Raw genomic sequence first — 23473 nt, forward strand, 5'->3', positions numbered from 1 at the left:
ATTCCAATTGTTTGGATACCATTTGGTTTGAAAGAGACTTTATTAGTTCACTTTAGATACATGAAACTCACTAACTAATGAAAACATTGTATCTGATTGAAATAACTTAATACCATAACAGACAAGAACAAAAGAAAGGAACTTAACAAAAGCCCAGCATGCACTCATTTAGCTGATTTGAGGATTTTTAAGGATTTGCAGACGGTTAAATAATCAGACTCAAAACAAAAGGAAACCTAAGAAAAACAAATCTACATCTTACAGAAAATACAAAGGCTGTCACAACATTGTTGGCTTTAGTTATGTTAAAATAGATGATATACTGTATTACCACGTATGGACATAATCACTGAAGATTTCTCCCTGACTGCATAAAGTGCATCAAGGTTGCTTTCTGTAAAGGTTGACCGGTGATTTGTACAGCGATGTTTAAGGGGGAAGCATATGCTTGCATGTTTAAAATGTACGTTTGGTAAACACTGATCTTTTTCCCTGATACGTTACAACCTGTAGTCTAACAGATCTGTGAGAGCCAACTCAATATAATCAGTAAGTGTGTGTACGTATAAAGAGAGACATTTCTTATCCCCTAAAAGTATTCTTCAAATCCAAATTAAAATAAATCTTTAGCCTAAAAACAGAAGAAATTTTATCTCGCAAACATTTTCAATAGCCCTGCAACACACACTGAATTAGAATGTTGTTTTAAAATATCACCGCAAAGTGAGTTTCTATGTTAAAGTAAGAAAATGAAAGTCAGTATGCTCCTAAAGAGAGGATCTTCAAACTATTACATGCAGAAGAGTGCTGAGTGATTGATTCTTTTCAGTGGTTGACAGGAAGTTGGCAGACAAGATGTGCTGATTTTAGGTTTTCCTAGTCAAAGTTGAGCGGGTGGCCGTCAAAGTGAGTGAGCACGTGGTTCTCAAACACCTTCTGGTCGCAGTCCAGCGGGAACTGCTCGCTGCACATCGGGCAGATTTTCCAGTGGCTTTCCACGTGTTCCTCAAACTTACTCTGGTCATAGTTCGGCGGGAAGATGACCTCACAGAGTGGACAACGTTTCATGTCCATGCTGTACAAAGAAAGAGGACAGCAAAAGAGAGAAAGACATGGTGAGAATGCTGACGTTAAAAAGCAGGCAGGCAATGATCGGGGCAAACCAGAAGCGCGGGCTAATAAAGAGCATCTGTCTGATGCTAAGTGGGTGGCCTTTTCCCAACACCAACAAAACAGGGTGTGTGCTGCTGAACGTTTTATACGAGTTACAATGCACAGATTTAGTAAGTCTAGGGAGTGGCACATTTGGATGGCATTTATGAGAGCTTGTGCAGGTGAGGGTTTTGGTACCTGGGATCAAAGCAGAAGGCCGCTTGTCCATCATTCACAAATGGGCTACGAGTTTCTGTTACTGCGGGCTGTTCACTGGTATTGACCTAAGAAAAAAAAAGGCATTTAGAAAAAGAAAAACAGAAAAAAATAAGATCAACAGTCACACCAAATAAACAAGAATTGAGATACTGTAGACAGTTTTCATTTCACTCAATGTTATAGAAAATATAGCATAATTCATGTAACACAAGTTGCACCAGGAGAGTTTGTAGGAGGAAGAACATGTCAACCGTGGATGCATTTGGACAAATATGTAATATACACGAAAGCAGAGGAGTATGGAGATGCAAACACCATCTGCAAGCATGCTTGCTATGAACCCCAGTCAATTTCCTGCTTTAATTTGCACATAGTTGCATCAGGATATTATCCAGACTTCACACTGTCAAACTGGCTGTGTTAGGTCCACACAATATCCAGTCCCACTCAAAGATTTGTGTTCTCACGTGCATCGTCTAAAACAGTTGTTCCCAAACTGTGCACCAGTGTCCTGGGGCAAACTGGGTCTGGAGATTTTTAGACAACTCTCCATAAGGATTTCTACATTACACATCCACAAGGAATTATTATGATTTACTACAGTCTTTGGCAAACACTCAGTTCCAAACACTAATGGTGACACTATTTTATAAACCCCTCTCTTAAAAGTTCAGAGCAGTTGTTAAAGAGTCTGAATTTTTAGAGTGCTACACATCAAAAGATTGTAACTCCATGAGAGAAAAACTGATCAGTTTTCCGTCGCATGCTGTGAGAGATTCAGGTTGAGGACCTTCTTCTTATTTGCTCTGCGTAACGTGGCACTACGATTGACCTGACCTGATTGGTTTACTGTGTTTTTTATTTTGCTGATCCAATGTAAACGTACAAAGTTTCAAATGAATTCCTGAATTATTTTACTAAATACTGCATGAGTAACACAATGGGAAAACGAGGGCTATATTGCACAGATGTGACTATAGCAATGCCTTGAGATTTTAGTTTGGTATATGGTTCGCCTTGGCCACAAAAAGCTTGAAAAATGTCAGTCTAAAGAAGGTCATAAAAGGACATAATAGTAAATTGGATGAAGAGGGGCTTACGTTGTTGTTTTCCTCCGACTCCTCGTGGCCTTCTGGTCGGCTCTGGTTGCGAGTGGGTTGAATACACACCACATTGCTGTCCCAGGAGGGGGGGCCTACAGGGGGTAGCCTGAGCTGCTGATCATCGGAGAACTCCTCCTCTGTCTCATCTGCCAGGACATTATTCAGGGGCAAAACTACTGTAAATAAGTGCCTTTTTTTCCCCCCTCGGAGAAATAAATTCATGTAATTTTCAGAAAAGAACATTCACCTTTTGAGTCTATAGTGGAGTAAGGGTTCCCATACTGCAGCTTGCTGGGGCTCTGAGAAACCAGAAGAGGAGATGGGACATCTTGGGTATACGGAACAGGGTACTGAAGGAACAAAGGCACACTGGACTGGAGATTCTCCACACTGGTTTTCTCACTGACCCCCTGGTCGCCTTTCTTGCCGTTACCCTTTTGGAGCTCCTGCGAAAACGAACCAGCAGGATTCAGTATTCAGGATTAAATTTTACAACAGCACAGCAAAACTGGAAAATTGTATTCAAGAACGTATGTTTTGTGAAGGCTTTTCTTCCCCCCATTATTCATTCATTTTAGATTTATTGGAAGATTATTTCTCATCTCCAGGATTGTGCTGTTTGCATTCTCTGATCCAAGAGTGGAAAACTGCACTGAGGGAAAAAGCCTGCATTGCCATTTTTCCTACCTAGATTCTACCCAGCTGGTCTGGAGATGGATCACACAATCTCCAAAACAGAAGATATGATTCTTTTATCCTTTAGATCACCAGTGCCACATGTGTTATTTCAATTCTGCATGTCTGTCAGTTTGATATGGTAAGAAATATACATTTCACAGTAAAGCTGTAGGGACTCAATTATTGTCTGCTTTCTAAAATTATTGAATAACTTAATTAAAAAAAAAACATTAGAAATACTTCTCAATTTAAAAGAGAACTGAAATATGCTTCTGATATTAAAAACCTTACTGTGGCCCAAAATAATAAAAAAGGAAAGTAATAACGTATTTACTTTGCATCAACAATTGGAGGCCTTTTGAACACAGGCCAGATTGAAAGGATAAATGTCAGGATTACGGCATGTTTCAGGGAAAGTTTTCAATGGGAGAAATCCATAAATGACAAAATGAAGAGCATCACTAACCCCCTCGAGTTTTTCCTTCTCCTTCACAACAAGAGCAAGTGTGTCCTTCAGCTCCTTCAGCTCTCGTCCCTTCTCAGCTAACTGGCTCTGCAGCAAAAGCAAGACACCAAAACAGAGAAATGAAGAGACATCTTTTATTCTTATACTTTTGATAGAAAAAAAAAGTGCTGCTGAAATACAGACAGAACTGAATTGTGACATTAATTAAACGTGGCCATAAAAGGCATCCCTTTGCTATGGTCTGATTTATGTACAATACATGCACAAAGCAAAGCAACCTGTTTGAATTCCTCTGAGATGCTAAGCAAATATCCGCCTGACCTGTGCCAAGCGCAGCATTAGCCAGGCCACTAGAGAAGACTCGTCTTGAGCCAAGTCTTGCTTGTCTCCAGAGTCTGACATAAACAGTATAAAAATGTCATCTCTCAGATAGGCTGGCTCGTAAACAACTGTCAGAGTAAATGTGTTCGAGTGGAGAGAGAGAACATTGAATTCTCAATTCTTGAGCTAGACCAGCCATACACAGTGGTGAAAGAAGAGGAGTTAGAAGACAGAACTGCTTTGATGACAGCAGAATATCGCTGACAGCCTGAGTAGAGCTCAGTGTCCCCTCTGGCTTTACAGACCTTGTAACGATCTTCTTCTGCTGCCAGCTGCAACTTCAGATTCTCGTTGGTTTTTAGTTGCTCCTTGAATTTCACTTCCATCTTTGCCAGCTCACCAGCAAACATGCAACAACGCTCTTTCTCCTCCTATAGAAAATCAAGAATTAAACATATTGTATCATTTTAAATGCAGAGGTCATGGGCATGTTTGCACATTTACTTTGGGAATGCATGACCAAGAGGCTTTTCTTACCATCAGCATTTGCTTGTATTTTCTGTACTTGTCATTCCTGTCAGAAGCCTCTCTGCTGATGCCCTTCAGCTTCTCCTGGATGATTGCTTCCAACATGGGATCAGCTGAACCTGGACTTCCTGTGAAGAAGTCAGGAATTTAAACCAACCGGTTAGTCTGCTCTTTAACTGAGGAATAAAAACAAGACAGCCTGCTGCTACTGCAAACCAGCTACTGGCAGTTTATCAAGTTTCAACTCAAAACTATCAAGTAACTGAAAAAAAAAAATTTTTAAAGAGGAAAAAATGAAAGAAATGAGAAGAGAAACGAAGCAAACCAGTAGGATAGTAAAGAGAGTAAACCTGCGAGTCAGATTCTAAGCAATTTTGATTACTGATTGCATTTTTAAAGCAATTACTAATTCCACCCGAGACAGAAGACATAAAACCGTCCAATTAAAACTGTCTAATGTCTAATTAGGGTGTAACCGTAACCATCACCATTTCTAAACCAAAATTCCAAATATATTATTTGCATACATGGAATACATTTTATAGCCATAATTGCAAAAATATTAATTCCAAGTATTAATTAACAAATAAAATATTTTTATCTTTGCTGGCTGGAAGTATCACATTATGACAATTCATTAGATATTCACAATCCTCTGTACTATATAAATCGTTTGCAAATCAGTAAGGAAAGTAACCTCACTATACTCCCTCTCACTTTTAAGTGTTCTTCAACAAAAAAAAAAAAAAGTGTCTGCTAAATCCCACTTTTATCCATATATACATAAGCACGTGGATGTTTTGGGTCTTGCTTGCGTTAGTGCAGCTTCACACAAAACACAATAGTAAACAGATCCATCAAGCAGACAGTGTTTGCAGTTAAAAAATAAAGCTAGAAAGGTCTGTTTCAATTTGAATTGGAGCAATGCATAGTTGAACCAAACCAGGGAAAATGTCAATCAATACCTGGCACTGAAGTGTCCGGACTCCCCGATGCAGTAACTACAGCAGTCTCTTGTGCAGAACTTTTCTTCGGCTCCTGTAACGAGAAGAAAAAGAAAAAAAGAAGATGAAAATCTTTAAATTTTAAAATAAATTTTAAATTTATAAATCTTTTTTAATTTCACTAAACACGTTTAGTGAAATTGAAGAAATCTAATGCAAGTTCTGTTTTTCACAAGTCACTGATGTAAACGCGTTATGTTGGCTGACGTCTGCTGAAACTTACCCCTTGCTGTTCAGAGAGTTTAAGCACTTGCTTCTGCAGTCGCTGACATTCCTTGTATTTCTCCTTGTAGTGTTCTGCAGCCATGTGCAACCGTAGCTTTAGGTCCTCCACCTCTCTTTGCAGCTCTGCCACAACAGCCGGGTCTGTTGCAGCTTCTTCCTCCTCCTTGGCCTGTTTGTGTAAAACATCAGAGCCGGACAGATCAGATACCAACAATATTAATATTCCAACTCCAAAACCAAACAGACATACAGTTAAAAAAAGTACTTTTACACTTTATTAGGTTTCAACTCTGTCTCAACACACCTCGTGTGAGTTAAATTTTGGTTATGTTTTCACATTCTAGAACAAAACTACTTTCACACCCTCACCGCTTCCTGCTTGGCCTCTGCCTTCATCTGCTCGACCAGCAGCTCCAGACGGACACATTGAGCCTGGGCTTCAGCCTTGGCGTGCCGAAGAGCATCTGCCTCTAGCTTCATGTGGTACAGTTCAGACATGGTGCGGTCTCTTGTGCTGGACGCATCCCTCAACTCAGCGGCCAACAGAGAGAACTGCTGCTGGTTGGCCTGGAGCTGCTCCTCTTTCTGCCGCAGCTGCTCCTTCAGGGCCTTCATGTCTCCCTGTGAGGAAAAACATTGAACAGGTGAAGTGTTTTCACATACAAGCTTCCTCAAGTCCTAATTAGCAGCATTGACTATTATTCTGGTTCTCTCTCTAATCAATCTTGAATTATCATGCAAGTAATGAGGCTCATATAATAAGTAGATATCATTTTTAAGCCTCAAAAACATAATTGCTCATACCAAGGGTGAAACTTTGGCCAGGATCTCTCGGTATTGTTTCTCCTTCTCTGTGAGGCATGCCTGCAGGCGTCCCACCTCCTCTTTGAACTGGGCAATCGTGTTTTCCTTGTTTACATCCACAGACTTGAGCATCTGCAGCTCTGCACTCAGCTTGGTGTTCTCCAGCTCCCGGTTTTTCAGGTGAATCTGATGCACGCGTAGATTTTGACACAGGAATGAACATAGAAGATGTGATAAATAACAGGCAAACTTTTTTTTTTTTTTTTGAACTTTTTATTTAAACATTTTAAACATTTTACAGAACATATCCTGACATATGACTTCACATCAAACAGAATAAGTGACTACAGAGCAGAGCAGAAATGAATCTGCCAAAAGCAAGGTAAATTAAAGAACCACATAATTGTAATATTAAAAATACTAACGGTAACAACGATAAGTAGAAGAGCAAATATCTATGAATAGTGGCTGAGCAGGATTTTATAAAGAGGAACTCCCAAAAGTTCTCCCTCACATCATCGAATCCATCAAACCCTCAGGTATCTTGAAATGCAAGTCCATCTCCGCAGGAAAGTGTCCATTGTGAGCTGTAGACTAGCTGTCATTCGCTCCATCGTGTATACATCTTTCAGTCTCTGGGTCCATTGAGCTATAGTTGGTGGTTTTACTTCTCTCCAGTTCACTGTAATCATTTTTTTCGCCACCAATAAAAGAATCCTCAATATATATTGTTTGTCTACATCATACACGTCTTTGGGTATGACTCCCAACACGAACAACATTGGTTCTAGTGTAACATCTATCTCCAGAATAGTATCGATTTCCTTTTTAATATTATCCCAGAATCCTTGTAATACTGGACAGTCCCAGAAAATATGTGTGGTGTCTCCAATCTTTCCACATTTTCGCCAACATAGTTCTGCATTGGAGTTTTTCACATATGAAGAAATGATAAGGGGAGTATTAAAAAATCTAATTTTAACCTTCCAGTCGAACTCTTTCCACAGCTGACTACTAATTCCCGTGTGACAGCCTGCCCATATGTCCATCCATGTAGAGTCTTCAATTATAACATTCATTTCTAATTCCCATTTTTCTTTGATATACTCTGTGTTTTGCAAGGCGCTTGTTGCTAACCTTTTATATAAATTAGATATGTGTTTTTTTGTTGGGAAATGCTTCTCTAGAACACTAATAAAATATCCTTCTATGTCATTTGGGTTTTTGCTGACCAAATCCTTTTCCTTATGGTTTGTGACATAATGTCTTATCTGGAGGTATCTGTAAAGGTCCTTTGATGGGAGGTCAAATTGTTCTTGAAGTTGAGAGAATGATTTAAATTCTGTTCCTTTAAAAAGTTGATTGATTGTCCGGAGACCTTTGTCAGACCACCTTTTAAACCCACTGTCCCACAAGGAGGGTGGGAACTCTATATTTCCTTCTATCAACATAGCCCTTGAGATTGATTCCGGTCCCCTCAGCTTTTTTTTTACTGTTGTCCAGACTTTTAACGTGTGTCTTATCCATTCGTTCTCTATTTTGATTTTATTGACTGACTTTATATCCATAAATGGAAGTACCGATAAGGATACGCCTTTAACCGCGTCTCGCTCTATCTGGGTCCATATTGCCTCCCGATCATTTCCGATCCATGCCACTATTGCATTTATTTGTGTAGCCCAATAGTAATTTTTGAGGTTCGGTAAACCTAATCCTCCTTCATCTTTGGGTAAATGAAGGGTTTTTAATCTTACTCTCGGTCGCTTCTTTTGCCAGATAAATGTTAGGATTAGTTTATCTAGCATATTTAAAGTGGAAGCAGGTATTCTAACGGGGAGGGACTGGAACAGAAAAAGAAATCTAGGTAGTAGGTTCATTTTTATTGTCTCTACTCTGCCAAGTAGGGACAGGGGTAGGACTTCCCAACGTGCCACGTCAAGTTTTATTTGTTTGATTAATTTGTTGTAATTTGCCTCAAATAGTTGAGTGGGGTTAGGTGTAATAATTATTCCCAGATACCTAAATCCTTGTTTGGACCAGCGAAAAGAGACCTTGTTATTCAGCTGTGTAGGCCAGGCACCTGAAATCATCATGGCTTCTGATTTGTTTTCATTAATTTTGTATCCAGACACCGACCCATATTCATGTAGGCAATTCATAAGTGCAGGTATGGAGAGAAATGGATTTTTTACAAAAAGCAGAATATCATCTGCGAAAAGAGCTATCTTATGGGTTGAACCCCCCTCGTCCACTATCCCTTGAATTTGTACATTTTGGCGTATTGCCTCTGCCAAAGGCTCAATGCTAAGAGCAAATAAGATGGGTGACAATGAATCCCCCTGTCTCACCCCCCGCTCAATCCTGAAAAAGCTAGAACAGTGACCATTAACTCTAACTTTAGAGCAGGGTTCTTTATATAATAAATTTATCCAAGCTACAAATTCCTTCCCAAAGCCCATTTCTGTCAGTGTCTGCTTCAGAAATACCCAAGACAATCGATCAAATGCCTTCTCAGCATCTAAGCCGAGGAGCATTGACGGTTGTTTGTCCCTTGCTGCTATTGCCTGGAGGTTCAGGGCTCTCCTTATGTTATTTGATCCTTGACGTCCTAATATAAATCCTGTCTGGTCTGGTTGTATTAGTTTTTTTATGTTTTTTTGGATTCTAGTAGCTATTATAGAGGTCAAGATTTTATAGTCTACACAAAGCAGACTTATTGGACGATAACTGGTGCACAGAAGGGGGTCCTTCCCTTCTTTATGTATAACCGTTAATATGGCTTCCGACCATGTGTTTGGGGGGTCTCCTGATTTTAAAACATAATTATATAACTTACACAATATAGGTGTGAGCTCATTCAGAAAAATCTTATAGTATTCTCCACTGAAACCGTCTGTTCCTGGTGTTTTGTTGTTCTTAAGTCTTGTAATGGTTTCTCTAATTTCACTCTCCGTGATGGGACTTATTAAGAATTCTGCTTCCTCACTTGATAGTTTATTCATTTTAAGGGGTCTTAGAAATTTTAAAGTTTTTTCTTCCCTGGATTCTAGCTCTTCAGCCTTATATAGTTGTTTATAGTATGTGGCCAATGAATCCGATATTTTAGAGGGATCAGTCTCAACCTGACCGGTTTCAGGGTTCCTGATCTTGGGGACTGCGCGGCTAGACTGGGCTTTTCTGAGTTGGAAGGCCAGCAATCTACTGGCTTTATTCCCCATCTCGTAATACTTTCTATTCACGTATCTCAGGGCTCCCTCTGCCTTATATGTCAGAACCTCATCTAATTGTTGTCTAACTTCCTTTAATTTTTTAAGAGTGTCTTTTTTTCCGAATTGTTTGTGCTCCCTTGTTAATGTTTTTACTTCAGCTTCCAATCCTTGTTGTTTTGCTAACCTTTGTTTCTTAATTCTTGATCCTATAGAAATAATCTTCCCTCTCATCGTGGCTTTGCTGGCATCCCATACAACTGACGGGGAGAGATTACCATCGTCATTTATAGTGTAATACTCAGTCAGAGCCTCTTTTAGTTCCTGCCTGATATTTGTATCTGTTAGTAACGAGACATTGAGTCTCCAGTATCTAAAATGGTTATCTACTCCTAGATTTATTTTCATGGTCACAGGGCCGTGATCTGAGATAGAGATTGGTTCAATTGTGCTCTCTTTTATCCTGTATAGTTCAGTTTTTGATATACAAAAGAGGTCTATCCTGGAGTAGCTCCCATGTACTTGAGACATATAAGTGAAATCTCTCTCATTAGGGTGGAGCTGTCGCCAAGTGTCTACTAAACCTAGTTCTTTCATCATGTCCGATAGCCCCCTGGACATTTTGGATTGAGATTTTCTTGTTGCAGGTAGTCTATCCAATTTTGAATCCAAGGTACAGTTAAAGTCACCCCCCACTATTATAATCCCCTCACTTTTGTCTGCCAGTAAAGTTGCTATTTTTTTCATAAAATGAGGACAATCTTCATTTGGGGCGTACACATTAAGTATAGTCATCCTTATTCCTCCAATTGTGCCTATGACCATTACGTACCGACCTTCATCATCTTGGAAAATTTTGTCATTGTTGTAGTACACAGATTTATTAAATAATATAGCAACCCCTCTCTTCTTTTTCCTCCCACATGATGCGCTGTAGACCTGGTCTACCCACTCTCTCTTCAGTTTTAAATGCTCAGTCTCTGACAAGTGTGTTTCCTGAATTAAGGCAACAGAGCAATGCAATTTCTTTAATTGTCCCAGGATTTTTTTCCTTTTGATCGGATTATTAATTCCTCTTATATTGTAACTTATGAAATTTAACTCAGCCATGATCTCTGTATCGTTTTATGATATAGCTCCCTACTTGTTTATATTCATATAGCAAAATAAGTCTAACCACCAACAAAAAATTACCCGTAGCATGTGTCAGGAAAAACAAAGAACAAAGAACATTATGTAAAACACAGAACTGAACTTCCACTTCATCAATCTGACGCAGGACCTGAACCGTAACTGCGCCAGATCCCCGGTGATATTGGGGCAGAGAGGTGTGACCTGCCCTCTCTGTGGCAAAAAGCACGCAAAGTGCATATGTGACCAATATTACATTAAAATGCAAAAAAGGTCCGGATGAGTGTATCCCACTCATGTATTCAAGCATAGCCTCCTTCTGGACTATTTAACAATAACCTTAATATATGACAACAATGTATTTTTAAGTAAACTTCAAAAAAAGAAAACCTAAGGGCACTTGTGGTATTTTTACAAGTCCGTTAGTTATATAGCCTGAAGTGAGGCTGTCAACCTTACCCCTGGTTTAGCTGAAACTAGTTTTTTTTTTTTTATCCATCCCAATGGCATAGTTCCTTCAATCCTCTTCCTGCAGAAGGGCCCTGAAATCAGCTGGTGACAGAAGCGCTCTCCTCCTCCTCTCTTGGCTCCGCCCCCCATCCTTCAGCTCCTCCTCCAGGCGCTCCCTCTCCTCGCAGCGCACGTCAACTCCCAGCTCCTTTAACAGCGTTGCGGCGCTTGTTAGTGATGTGAAGGTCTTCTCTCCCGTGTTCAGCTTGATCTGCAGTCTTGCTGGATATAGACATCTCGCCTGTATGTCTTTCTTTTTAAGCTGTTTAATAACTTCGTGGACCCTCTTCCGTTTCTGCTGTAAATCGGGAGAGTAGTCCTGATCAAAGTAAATCCGCTTGCCATGAAAAAGGACCGGACCCTGGCTCCATGCTTGTTTAATGATCTTGTCCTTTACTGCTGCGTCTAGAAACCTTACAATGATAGATCTCGGGGGGGCAGTAGCATCTTTAGGTTTGGCCACTAAGGAACGGTGTGCCCTTTCAATTTTCACATCCAGGTCTGGTGGTAACTTAAGTTCCTTCTGAAGCAAATCTCTAATAAATCCAGCCATGTCTTTCCCTTCACTGTCTTCCGGGATTTGAAAAATCCTGATATTGTTCCTTCTCAGCCTGTTTTGCAGGTCGTCACATTTTGCAGAGAGGTCTATATCGCGGTGCAGCAGGTATCTCAGTGCCCTGCTGTGGCGCATCTCCGCATCCTCGGTCGCACTAATTCTCTCCTCCAGTCTTCCCATTCTCTCTTCGTGTTCTGCCAGTTGGTCCTTTATGTCTGAAACAGTTTGTTCAACTCGGCCAAGGGACAGCTTGGTGTGATTGTGCCCGTCCTGGTTTTCCTTTCTGAGTTTCCTCAGCTCTTCCAGTACCGATGTATCAGACTGACACGTGTTGCTGCCAGCCTTATTCTCGCTAGCTGGGCTCAGTTGTTTCGACTTATCATCATCTTTTCCTCGCGAAGAGTCGGATTTATCCTGTCTCCTTTGACCCGCGGCAGATCTCATGTTTTCATGAATATATATTTAGCGTTTCAGCGTCAAAATACTATTGTTGTCACTCTTATTTATAATTAAATCCAGCGGAGCTCCACTGCTATGCTGCGAGCACGTCCATGACGTCACCGGAAGCCACAGGCAAACTTTTTAAGATAAATTAGTTGCCTATAACAGTCATGTACCATGTACCATAGAACGTATAAGAATACGTTCAAACATGCTGGTTAAAATAAATGTTGCACAACCACAATTGAGATAGCCCCATAAAGCTGTCCTTTTGCAACACTACCAGCGTGATGCCGCAATTTAAATTAGATATGGGTTTTTAGGTCCTTTTCTGTAGCGAGACACTCCCACTTCCTGTGCAAAGCCCACCACAAGAAAGATGCACAAATACCAAACAAACCAGAGGACAGAATAAGGCAAGCCCTATTTAGCCTAAAAAAGGTTCCACAAGGGTTTGTAAAATAATTTCAGTAACAAAAAGTGAAAAACAGGGAAGAATCAGAAAAACCCAATACACAACATGTCTACTTTTGCTTAATCTAAAATAACAATGCAATATATTGTGTGTCATATAAAGCTTTCACCAGCGCCATTAAAAGGAACCACTGAGGGTAATCTCATTAAAACAAAAAAGAAGCCTGACTTAAGATTGATATCTTCATTTTGAATTTTTCTGTATGTGATAACATAATTCTTAAGGATTGACAAGGGACACATTTTAAACGACCTAAAGACTGGAGGAAATTAGTTAATGCAATTTAGATGATAGTACATTACCTTGTAGAGTTCCTTCTCATCTTTCTCATTCTTCAGGTGGGATTCAAGAGTCTCCTTCTCTAATGTAAGTTTCTTCACTCTATCTTTGAGACTGAGGGAAAGTTATCATGAATAAATGTTTTTCATAGTTTAGTACACATTTCAGTGTCTATGTTCACACAAAAATCTTCACTCGATATATTCAAAAACATGCACTTCAGAGAATCTCCAACAACCCACCTGTCCAACTCAGTTTCCTTTTGAAGGCCCTTCTGTGTGACTCCAATCAGATCCTCCTCCAACTGGACAATTCTAGCTGTCGCTTCCTCCAATCTCCTCTTGACCTCCTCTTTCTCTTCCTGCAGCGCCTGAGAAGACTGCTGGACCTCCTGGAAGCCACACAAAAAAACACAGAAGGTTAAATTAATTACAAATAATTTAAATCTTAAAACGTGAATATTATACTGTAATTTGTGCCAGGGCCTACATGAATCTAGACAGAAGAAAAAAAAAATTACAATTCAGTACTAGCTTTTAGTTTCCATCTTTTTTTTCCTCTTTGAAATACAGGTCTAACACAAAAAGAACAACATCACTCTTCATAAAGTTTTAAGCTCTGAGATGACTTAAAAAAAAAACTAAAAAGAAAAATCTTTATTTGTTTATGAAAAAAAATTGGAATCCTTATACTGACACAACATAAAAAAATCATATAAAAGTTAAGTCGTAAAATTAACAGGTAAAAAAATCTGTAATCATATTTTCATCTTCAAACACTTTAAGAGCAGCAGATTTATGACAGCAGAAGACAAGATGAAGTATTACTGAATACTTTTAAGACCTAATGTCATGCTGTAAAAAGCAGGAGTTACAACTTTGATAATGCAGACATTTGTCAGTGTGATTTACTCTTTGGATTGCTCTGCATGTTTAGACTGCCTCACTAGGGGGTGCTAGGAGACTGTCTCGCTTTATGTTAAAAGGTCAGAATACTTTAAAAATAAGCAAAAAATGACTCAGTTAACTTGTCAATTATTATTTTCAGCATGTGTTGTTAATGTTAAATGAAACTAAGATGGTACATCGAAAATGAAGACGGCATTTGGTGATGATGAACAACAAGAGGAATTTTTAAAACAGAAATAAATGTGACTTCCAAGTCTCCTATCGGACTTGGAAAAAAAAACGAAACCAGCTTACCTGGTTTTCTCGTCTCAGCTGAACACAGGTCTCTTTCTCCTGCTCACACTCCTTCTGTAGCCTCTCTTTCTCTGTCTCCAACTCCTCTTTCTCCTGCTGAAGGAGGGCCATGTTTTTGAGGAGCTCATCTTTCTCTCTCTGAGCTTCTTCCACCTTTTGCTGTTCAAAAACATTTAAAAAATAAATCATAAAGAGTTCAGAAGGCAGACAGTTTGGGATTCTTTTTCTACTCTAAAAAGAAATGGACTATGACTGCAAAAGGCCATCAACAGTTTAGTGTGAAATATGTCCACAGAGGAGCAACGTACCTCGAGATACCCAGCCTTGGTGGTGACTACTAGGATGTCAGAGTTGCATTCATCCTCAACAGTCAGCAGCTCGTCCTCTGTTGGACTGCTGGCACGAAACAGGAAAGGTGTACTAGCCCCACGGATCTCCCCTTTGTGGGTCACGTAGCAAAACTGGTAGAACTCACCATCATCATTGGGCACATAATATCCTGAGAAAAAACAACATCCAGATTCAGAACAAAGGAGCAAAAGAGAGGACATTCATCCACAACCCTGAATGCATATGCTACACGTGTAAAGATGTTAGTTTGAGACTAAAAAGCAAAGCAAACACCTTTCAATTCTTTTCGTATTACTCTACATTCTTTATTTGGAGAGGGGCATTAAAATAAAAACACAAACACAAAATGTAGTTAACACTAGTGTGTGTGGAAAGTGTGACATTTCTTATTCAGTCTTAAAATTTTAACAATCCTCTGTACAGTCACTCGATATGCAGTTCTTTAAAAAGGTGTGAAAGTTATAGAACACAATGGTATGGTATGGTCTTACCCTGAAAGACCACGGTTCGGTTGACTGCAGTGCCTTCCACATAATTCTCAGGGAGAGGCGACCACAAGAATGTGTAATAGTCCCTCGCTGTGCTCCAACCAACCTGTGAGACATTGTGAGGAATCTATTACGGCACACACTCTGACCCCATCAGTGTTGTTTAACAAGGTGAGGACGGTAACAAACAAAGCTTCCTTAAATGTGCACAAAGATATTTCATGTTGAAATTGTTGAAGAAATGACGTTGGGATCCATGTTACATCATAACGTGTGAAAATGTGTACTGCGATATTCCTCTGCTAAGAAGAAAGATTGTCATTCAGCAACCACCTCCTCATCATTGTGTGCATGTGGTCTGGCACTCGTCTGACAAGCCGAACTGTGGAAATGTAGCTACAACTCACTTCCAACAGGAAGAGGAAAATAGGTGAAAATTTTATACATAGGCAACTTGAAAATGAAAACCAAAATGTAATTATATGTATTTTATGTGTTGTTAACTGATGTCTGATGAGGGGGAAGTGCAGAAAACACATCCATAACTTCAAGCCGGTGCTATAAAACTGTCAAACCAAATCAGTGTCACATTGAGCTGGCTGGTTTTTGGTGTGTGAACGTATAAGCACACACATGCATCCACAACAAACCCAGTAAAACCAGCCTATTACTCCAGACCTGGCCACAAAACACAGTTTAGGTCATGTGACTGGGAAATCTGCCAACTTCTTTGTAAATTTTCATACAAGCTGATCACAAAGCAATGTTTATGGACATTCAAAACAGATATTGAATTTGGTGTGGGTTCAGGTTGCTTTCCTTCACTGTCTGAAAAGTGTATTTTCTCGCCTGTGTGCAAACAGTCCACAGCTACAATACTGCGAGTGTTTGTCAGAGCCAGAGATAGAAAGCTCTGGTTCTCCCCCACAAAAAAAAAACACTTGTTACCAGTGCAGTTCCAGTCTCCAGCAGTTAAAAACAGGAAGCAATTAAAGCATGCGCCTAGTTAGTGAGTGTCATTACTGAAGGCTAGCCCTTACCAGTCCACTCATTAGAGCTTGAGGTAGCGGTGGGTGAAAACAGAGAAACCTAAAGCAGATTGGTTTTTATAAATAGGAAGAGAGGATGGAGACACGGTATAGAGCTACCCTTAAAAAAACAACTTGTAAATTGGTGGTTGAGGCAGTAACACAGGCAACACTACAAAATGTCTGAAAACTTAAGTTACAGATTGTGAACGCAGCAAGCATTAACGTCATACATACTTCACCAAGTATGCAGGTAAAGGTGTGTGAGAACATTGCTCCAGGACGTCATCACCTGGCAATGTGCCAGTCAGGCTGTACAGACTGAAGAATCATTTGTACATGAATCAAACAGAGGTGCTGCTTTGAGACACGATAATTATAATGCTGGTTTGCTTTCTGTGAAGCCTTGCTGACAACCTGCCCCAACAACGATTCTCCATCAGCCAGCACTCGTGTTGCACTGTGGTGAACGTTTCCATATCAAGAGGTCATGGATACTTTTGTGCATATACTTTTAAGATCTATTCAGTCAAATTTTGGGATTGAATTAAAACATGATTTGTTGACATGTTTGAAAACAAGTCCCTGAATAAAAAAATAATCATTTTTACTCACCAAATACAATTAATCACTAAGGCAACTACAAACGCATGGAGTGCTGCTGGGTGTAAAAAAAGAGTATACTTGAGGTGCTCTTCGGCATGGGGATCCAAAAGATTCAAAAACAAGAAAAAAAACCGAGGCACTCAAGAAGTTAGAAAAATATAAAAGGCCTTTATTAAATCATGGCTTAGAAAAAGTTAAAATGCCTAGAAAAAGTTAAAAGACGATGGTCTTTGCTATCTGCCTTGAGGAAGGCCTACATGGCCGAAACATGTTGGCATTTTAACTTTTTCTAGGCGTTTTAACTTTTTCTAAGCCATGATTTAATAAAGGCCTTTTATATTTTTCTAACTTCTTGAGTGCCTCGGTTTTTTCTTGTTTTTACAATTAATCACTGTCTTAACTTACTAGGAAGTCACATGTCGGCCAGCTAAACTTAACCCGATCTTAATATTACCCATTTTAAATCTCTAACTGATAATGTTAGGAAGATTAACTAAGGTTAATGATAAAAATCCTGTACAATGTGGCACCTCCTCTAACAACAAAGGAAAACTGCTCAGTTTTAATATGTGACAAGATCAACAAATCTAACTAGATGTGCTGCTGTCAATTTTTTTTCTTTTTTAATCCATGTTAATGAAAGAGGCTTGCACTGAACAACTCATATTTCAAGACTGCCAAAAGCTTTGCACGATTTGAACTCCTCTCCTCATCATTTTTTAAACAAAGCTTTGAACTTGTACACTTAAGAAATGTGTGATTTTAAGATCTGCTCTTTCAGTCAGTGCCTACCTTGAGGCAATTTGCTGCGATGAGACATCCGGCAAAAAATTGAGCACTAAATCACGTATCTAATTAGCCTTCACATAGTGCCTCATCTGCCTTCAAAAACTTAACATGGTTACACGAAACATTGGTTTTGACAAATTAAAAAAACAAACACACAAACAGGTAAAATAGATTAAAGATATGTATTGTCTCTCTGTAATCTAAGCAAGAAGAATTTAAGTTTCTCATGTATGCCATACAGATAAGTACACAATATAAGAAAAGTCCCTACTTTTACCCAAAAATCATAGCGTAACAGAAAAATGACTTGTCATTAGAAGGTGTGTTCCCATTTAAAGCATTTCGCAATGTCAGTCTATATTCACACAAATAAAAGTAAAGATAATGCAAGTAAAGCAATGAGTGTGATTACAATTAAATAATATGCATTAGATGATCTAAAGGTTTAAAGCAAAATCTAGTACAATCCAAAGAGTTACCCTATAAACTACAGTCACACAAGAGACTCCAGTTGATGAAGACAGTTTAGTAGAAAGGATTAAATGACACCATCATCATCTCACTAATAAACGTATTCACAATAAAAACCATCTTTGCGTCATTGAACGCTCAGCTGCTTTACCGTGACAGCCTCCGCTGGACTTGCATGACCAAGTGCTAAATGGGGCCTGTGTGACTTCTAAACTTCTCGACCCACGTAACTGCAAACTTCATCATTTCACTTTTATCTCAGTCACACAGTTGTGTTTTATATATCTAACAAATACAAGTGTTGGCTAAAAGAAAACAGTTTGTCTGTCGATTTATCTCTGCTATATATCATTTATTTATTTTTCCTGTTCCATTGGTCAACAAACAAATACCATAAAAAACAACCCAAACAAAGAGTCAAAAGTTTTATATTTTCATTTATAATTAACTGATCTCATCTCTGATGTTTAGAAAGCATGATGATCTAGAAAGGCCTCACTACACTACAGACAATGCTAAAATAAAATCCTGCTACTGTGCAAAATGTGCTCTACTCTCTCTTCCAACACCATCTTCCAAATAAACCTGATAACTACTACGCTCCTCGCCTTTAACTTGTTTTCTGAGAGGCTGAATTAATATGTTGTTCCAACCTTTTTAAGCAAACTCTCAGTAATTTGCAAAAACAGTGCAAAATTCAGAAACATGCTGCAACATGTTCCTTAGCAAACATTCAGAGTTCATAACTCTGGGTAGGTATCCAAGATGTCAAACATGACAAGATTTACCTTCCCCTGAACACACAATAAGCCGCAGTAAGACAAGAAGAATACATACTTAACTGCAAATGTAAAGACAACTATGAAATCATAATGTTTATTTGCATCTTGTATCATATTTAGAAAACTTCATAACAGTGAAAACAGTTGCTCACCTTAAATATGCCCACCCAGTCTTTTGGGTGTGGTTTGATGAATTGTGTCAGGGTGTAGTGACACTCCAGTGCTGCGTGGGGCAGATAACTCTTCCCCACATTCTGGAAGATGACGTGGGCAAAGTTGGACGTGTCCATGCTGCTGCTCAATAAAGTCCCATCCAGGAACAGTTCCATAAATTATTCAGCAAAAACTACGAAGAAAGACAAAGGAAAAAAAAGATGATTAAGAAAAAACGACAAAAAAACTGTTTATAAAGATTTTGAGTTCATGAAAAAGCAAGCCAGTAATGCAGGACAGAACTGGTTTAAAACAGAGTGAATGAATGTTGTTAACATAAAGTGTGTGACTTTTCATAGCCAGCAAATATAAACACAGAAATAGCACCATAATACAGCTCTCTTTTTCTTCTTTTTTTTAAATGGTTAACTAATTTGAGGACACAGGGTAGTCCTTTTCAACCCGACAAAAATCAACCTAAAACTGATGTCAGACTGTTTATTTGGCTGTCCAGGCAGCACCGGTTACACATGGACTCACAACTTCCAGTTCCAAATTACTTGTATGTGACACATAATCACGGCTGAGGTGAATCCCAGACACTGATAGACACAAAACGTACTTTATTAAAGACAGCTGTTTGGCGGTTAAAAGCACTAAATAAAAAAGGAGAAATTCCACAAATGTACCCTTTAAAATGTTTTGCTCAACCTGAAATGCACTTCATTTGTCTTCACAGTGTTCTGCAAATCATGTTGAAGGAAACAGTTTCACTATTCTATACTTTTCCAGACAAAGTATCTATATAGTAGATCTGAAAACCCATGAAAATGAAGAGATGGTCAGCTCCAATGTACTAGTCCACATGGCAGTTGGCAACTCAGCCTGATTTTCAAGATCCAATCTAAAATTATAATGCTGTCTTTGCAGAAAGCTGACCAAATTCAAATGTTTTCCCACCCACAACAACAATGATATGGTTTAGGCCATCACTTCATGTTGAAGTGATTAACAGAGTAAATGGGACAGGTGTAAGTTTCACATGGGAGAATCCTACCTATTGATCATTTGCATGTTTTGCTTCTATATAATGATTTCCTATCTATTGTCGATTATCTATGGGTGGACTTGTCCTTTGTCCATATCAAGGATATAAGGAATTGAACTCTAATTTATGAGTAAGTCTTTTTTTTAAATGTGTTAAATCTTTAAAAAAAAATATATAACCTTGTACAAACTTTCAAATTTAGCCATCCTAAAACTAAGAGGCGCCTTTTTTTTTTTTTCTTTTAATCACTAGATATGTATGACGGCCAGCTGGCCTGATGTTGCCTTTATCTAGTTATAAGATGTTCGGATATCTTGATACATGTACTCTGTATGTTATATTTAGATTTTGTATTTTATTCTACACCAGAAGTTTTGAATGATTTTTTTCTTATACCATATGACCCCCTGGGGAGGGCTTAAAATGGGGCGTCTATTGTATCCAAATCAGTCTGAAGAAGAGCAAAATTTGCTCGAAACGTAACGACGATTGATGTGCTAAATAAATCTGCACTAGGGAGCAAAAGTGTGCGGTCTCCTCTCTGGTTTTTTCCTGCACAGGTGTAAGTCATTAAACATTTGTTACTGGGTTTATCCATGTATCACAAAAAAAGGGAAAATAAACAAATCCCAGCATGTTACCATTTAATGAAAAAGGGCTATGATTTACTGTAGTCAGCTTACGAGCTAAATCAGTGTCTTCATGAACAAAGGATTGTTTTTTTTGTTTTTTATAACACTGGGACAGAATCAAAAATGTTTAAAGTAAAAAGTAGTTCCCAAACCATCGCTACACAATCATGCTTTTGTAGTATGATGTGCTGTTCTATCACCTTTATAGCACTTGACTGAATCAATGCAGAAACTAATGTACAGCTGTAAAATAAATTAAAAATTTGTCTGATGCTTCAAAAATTACATAAACAATAATCCTAATTTTGGGAGCCATTAACAGAATTACATATTTTTTTGTAGGAAGCTCTCAGGCATGACTTTGATTGTTCGATACACAAGAAGATACCCCACCAATAGGTCTTCCAGGTTCTAGAATACAAAATAAAATAAAAACAAGGTCAATTCAAACCATGGAGTCAACCAGATATTAGTTTATACCTGAAAAAGTAAGGAAAAAGTTTCAGGCCACATATGGACAGGAAGTAGCTCGTTAGTCTATTGTCTAATTATTAACATTTTGATTGTGTGGAATTTCCTTATGGTTAATGGAACTTTGATTAACCAACCATGACCATGAATTTGGAATAATGTAAACTTGGTCAACCTACTTACAACAGCAGGGAACAATGTGATGAAGAGGAATTTGAATAATCTTCTGTAGATTGAAGTTGAAAGGAGGCATTATATGGGTTGTTGGGACAAACCACCAGCTCAGATAACCAGTGAATTAAAGTAATAATTTAACAATCTAATTTCATGGTTATTAGGCAAGTGTATATAGGCATATTGATTGATACAACATACCATTGATTGATTTCATGGGGAGCTTTTACTGCAATGTTGAGGTTAGAGAGATATGCACTGACTACAAAACCAAAGTTGTAAGCCTAGTACAGTAAGATACTTTATGGACTTAATTATAATATAATTAGTCCATAAAGTATCAGAATGCAGAATCTCAGTGACAGAACTTGAGGATTGTGGTCAACCCCTGCCTGGCTTTTCAACTGCCATTTTACAGATTTTTATCAAGAGACAGGTTTGTCCCAACTCCCCCTCCCACACTTAGCTATTTCACCAAAGTATAATAAACATAGGATGCAGTTTTATTCTCCCTCTGGATTAATATTAGATTTGGGTATATTTATTATTGTGACGGAGAATAAATCCTAAATATTAGATTGGGTATTCGGTTATCTGAGAGGAGCTGGAAATGTGGACATTTTTAAACGTAGACTAAAAACTAATCTCTTTGGTCTGGCTTTTATGTAGCATCAAATTTTATAGTTTTATTCTGTTTAACATTTTTTTAGAGGTATTGGTTTTATTTATTTATCTATTTGGCTCTGCCCCTTCTCAACCTTTCCCCGACCCTGCACCTAACCTGGGGCTTGCTGATTGGGCCGGAGCTTCGGGAGCTGCGTGCTGGCCTGCGGTCCCCACCCCTGGTCATCCCATTGCTGCTTCCACCTGCCTGCTGTGCTGCTGACGTCCCCGACCCCCCAGTCTGGCCCTCGGCAGGAGGGTCCCCCCTTGTGAGCCTGGTCCTGCTCAAGGTTTCTTCCCTCCTAAAGGGGAGTTTTTCCTTGCCACTGTTTGGCTTAAGGTTTTTCTCCCACTAGGGGAGTTTTTACCTGCCATTGATTATGTAATAATTGCTCGGGGGTTTATGTTCTGGGTCTCTGGAAAGCGTCTAGAGACATCTTTTGTTGTATTAGACGCTATATAAATAAAATTGAATTGAATTATTTCTTGTAATGTTTTTATTATTATATTTTATTGTTGTGGACTGATTATTTTTTAGCCTTAATACTTGAACTTTTATCATTATTGCATTTTAATTAACTATATTGTATGTCAGTGTGCATTGGTCTCCCAGTTTTTATTTTAGTTTTTTTATTAAGCTTATTTTCCAGTCAAAATGTTAAGCACTTTGTATTTCGTGTACCTGGATGAAAGGTGCTACACAAATAAAATTTGATTGATTGATTGATTGATTGACGATATGGTGGCGCAGTACCAGCCCAAAGAGCCGGCAATCAATAAGGAAATCATATCTTGAAGAACATTTGATTTGGAAAAAAAAAGAAAATAATGAAAGAAAGAAAGGAGGACAGTTAAAAACAGATGCATGATTAACACCGACATGAGCTGAACATCAGGGGGAGTTTCCATCTGGGCCTCAGCTATATTTATTTCACTCGACGTAATTAGGCCTGGGAACCTGAGCCAGTGCTCATTCAGAGCAGAAGAGCTACGCCTATTTTACCCCGATAAATAAATAAAAAAAAAAAAAACAGTCAACAGTTGAAAGAAAAAGAGGTAAAGTGAGTCGGAACAGCAAGGATTGAGGAGAAACTCAGATCAGATCTGCTAATCTAGCAGCTAACTAGCGGGCTAGCGTCAACAACATCCTCGGAAAAAACTCCTTCACATTCATCACAGCGCGATCAATCTAACACCTATTTAACTACCGAGCAGAATATCACTCCAATATGGAACAATATATGATTTTAGATCATATGAGGCTCTAAATAAACACACTTACTGCAGGACAAGGTTAAGCTACCGTAAATACTCGGTGTGTCTTCACGACATCAGGATATATCAACACCAGTACTCTTGGATACGTTTATAGAACAAACACTGAAGACTTTTACCTTGTTGTCATATTGAATACCAGCTGGAATCGCAGAGTGTCTCAGAAAGCTGTTGTTGACGCAGTTCAGTGTTTCCCCTTCTTCCTGGAATAATCACAACATTACATCACTTCCGGGAAGGGC

The 23473-nt window shown here is 38.8% G+C and overlaps 1 protein-coding gene across 3 annotated transcripts; it reads right to left on the reverse strand.

Moving 5' to 3' along the window:
* Position 1: 1 nt before the first annotated feature.
* tax1bp1b (Tax1 (human T-cell leukemia virus type I) binding protein 1b) lies at positions 2-23448 on the reverse strand. Of its 3 annotated transcripts, XM_061716672.1 has the most exons (19): positions 23351-23448; positions 18968-19161; positions 15143-15245; positions 14609-14799; positions 14301-14459; positions 13341-13489; positions 13122-13212; positions 6501-6686; positions 6066-6317; positions 5695-5865; positions 5433-5505; positions 4477-4595; positions 4245-4370; positions 3619-3705; positions 2882-2920; positions 2722-2773; positions 2472-2620; positions 1351-1436; positions 2-1075 (listed from the first exon to the last, which is right to left on the reverse strand). In XM_061716672.1, the coding sequence occupies exons 2-19, from the start codon at positions 19142-19144 to the stop codon at positions 877-879; spliced, it is 2409 nt and encodes an 802-aa protein (XP_061572656.1). In that variant the 5' UTR covers positions 19145-19161; positions 23351-23448; the 3' UTR covers positions 2-876. The 3 variants fall into 3 exon arrangements, with proteins under 3 accessions (XP_061572656.1, XP_061572655.1, XP_061572657.1); XM_061716671.1 differs by having other exon boundaries at positions 2722-2920; XM_061716673.1 differs by lacking the exon at positions 6501-6686 and having other exon boundaries at positions 2722-2920.
* Positions 23449-23473: the final 25 nt, after the last annotated feature.

The sequence above is a fragment of the Cololabis saira genome, chromosome 3 (genome assembly GCF_033807715.1).
Source record: "Cololabis saira isolate AMF1-May2022 chromosome 3, fColSai1.1, whole genome shotgun sequence".
NCBI lineage: Eukaryota > Metazoa > Chordata > Actinopteri > Beloniformes > Belonidae > Cololabis > Cololabis saira.

What these genes read in the sequence shown, in the direction of transcription:
- tax1bp1b (XM_061716671.1), bottom strand. Translation starts at nt 19,144, where the DNA reads ATGGAACTGTTCCTGGATGGGACTTTATTGAGCAGCAGCATGGACACG. An exon ending in CCAAGGCTGGGTATCTCGAG is followed by an intron (nt 14,460 to 14,608) that starts GTACGTTGCTCC and finishes GTTTTTGAACAG; the next exon opens with CAAAAGGTGGAAGAAGCTCA. An exon ending in AACTCTCTGAACAGCAAGGG is followed by an intron (nt 5,506 to 5,694) that starts GTAAGTTTCAGC and finishes TTCTCGTTACAG; the next exon opens with GAGCCGAAGAAAAGTTCTGC.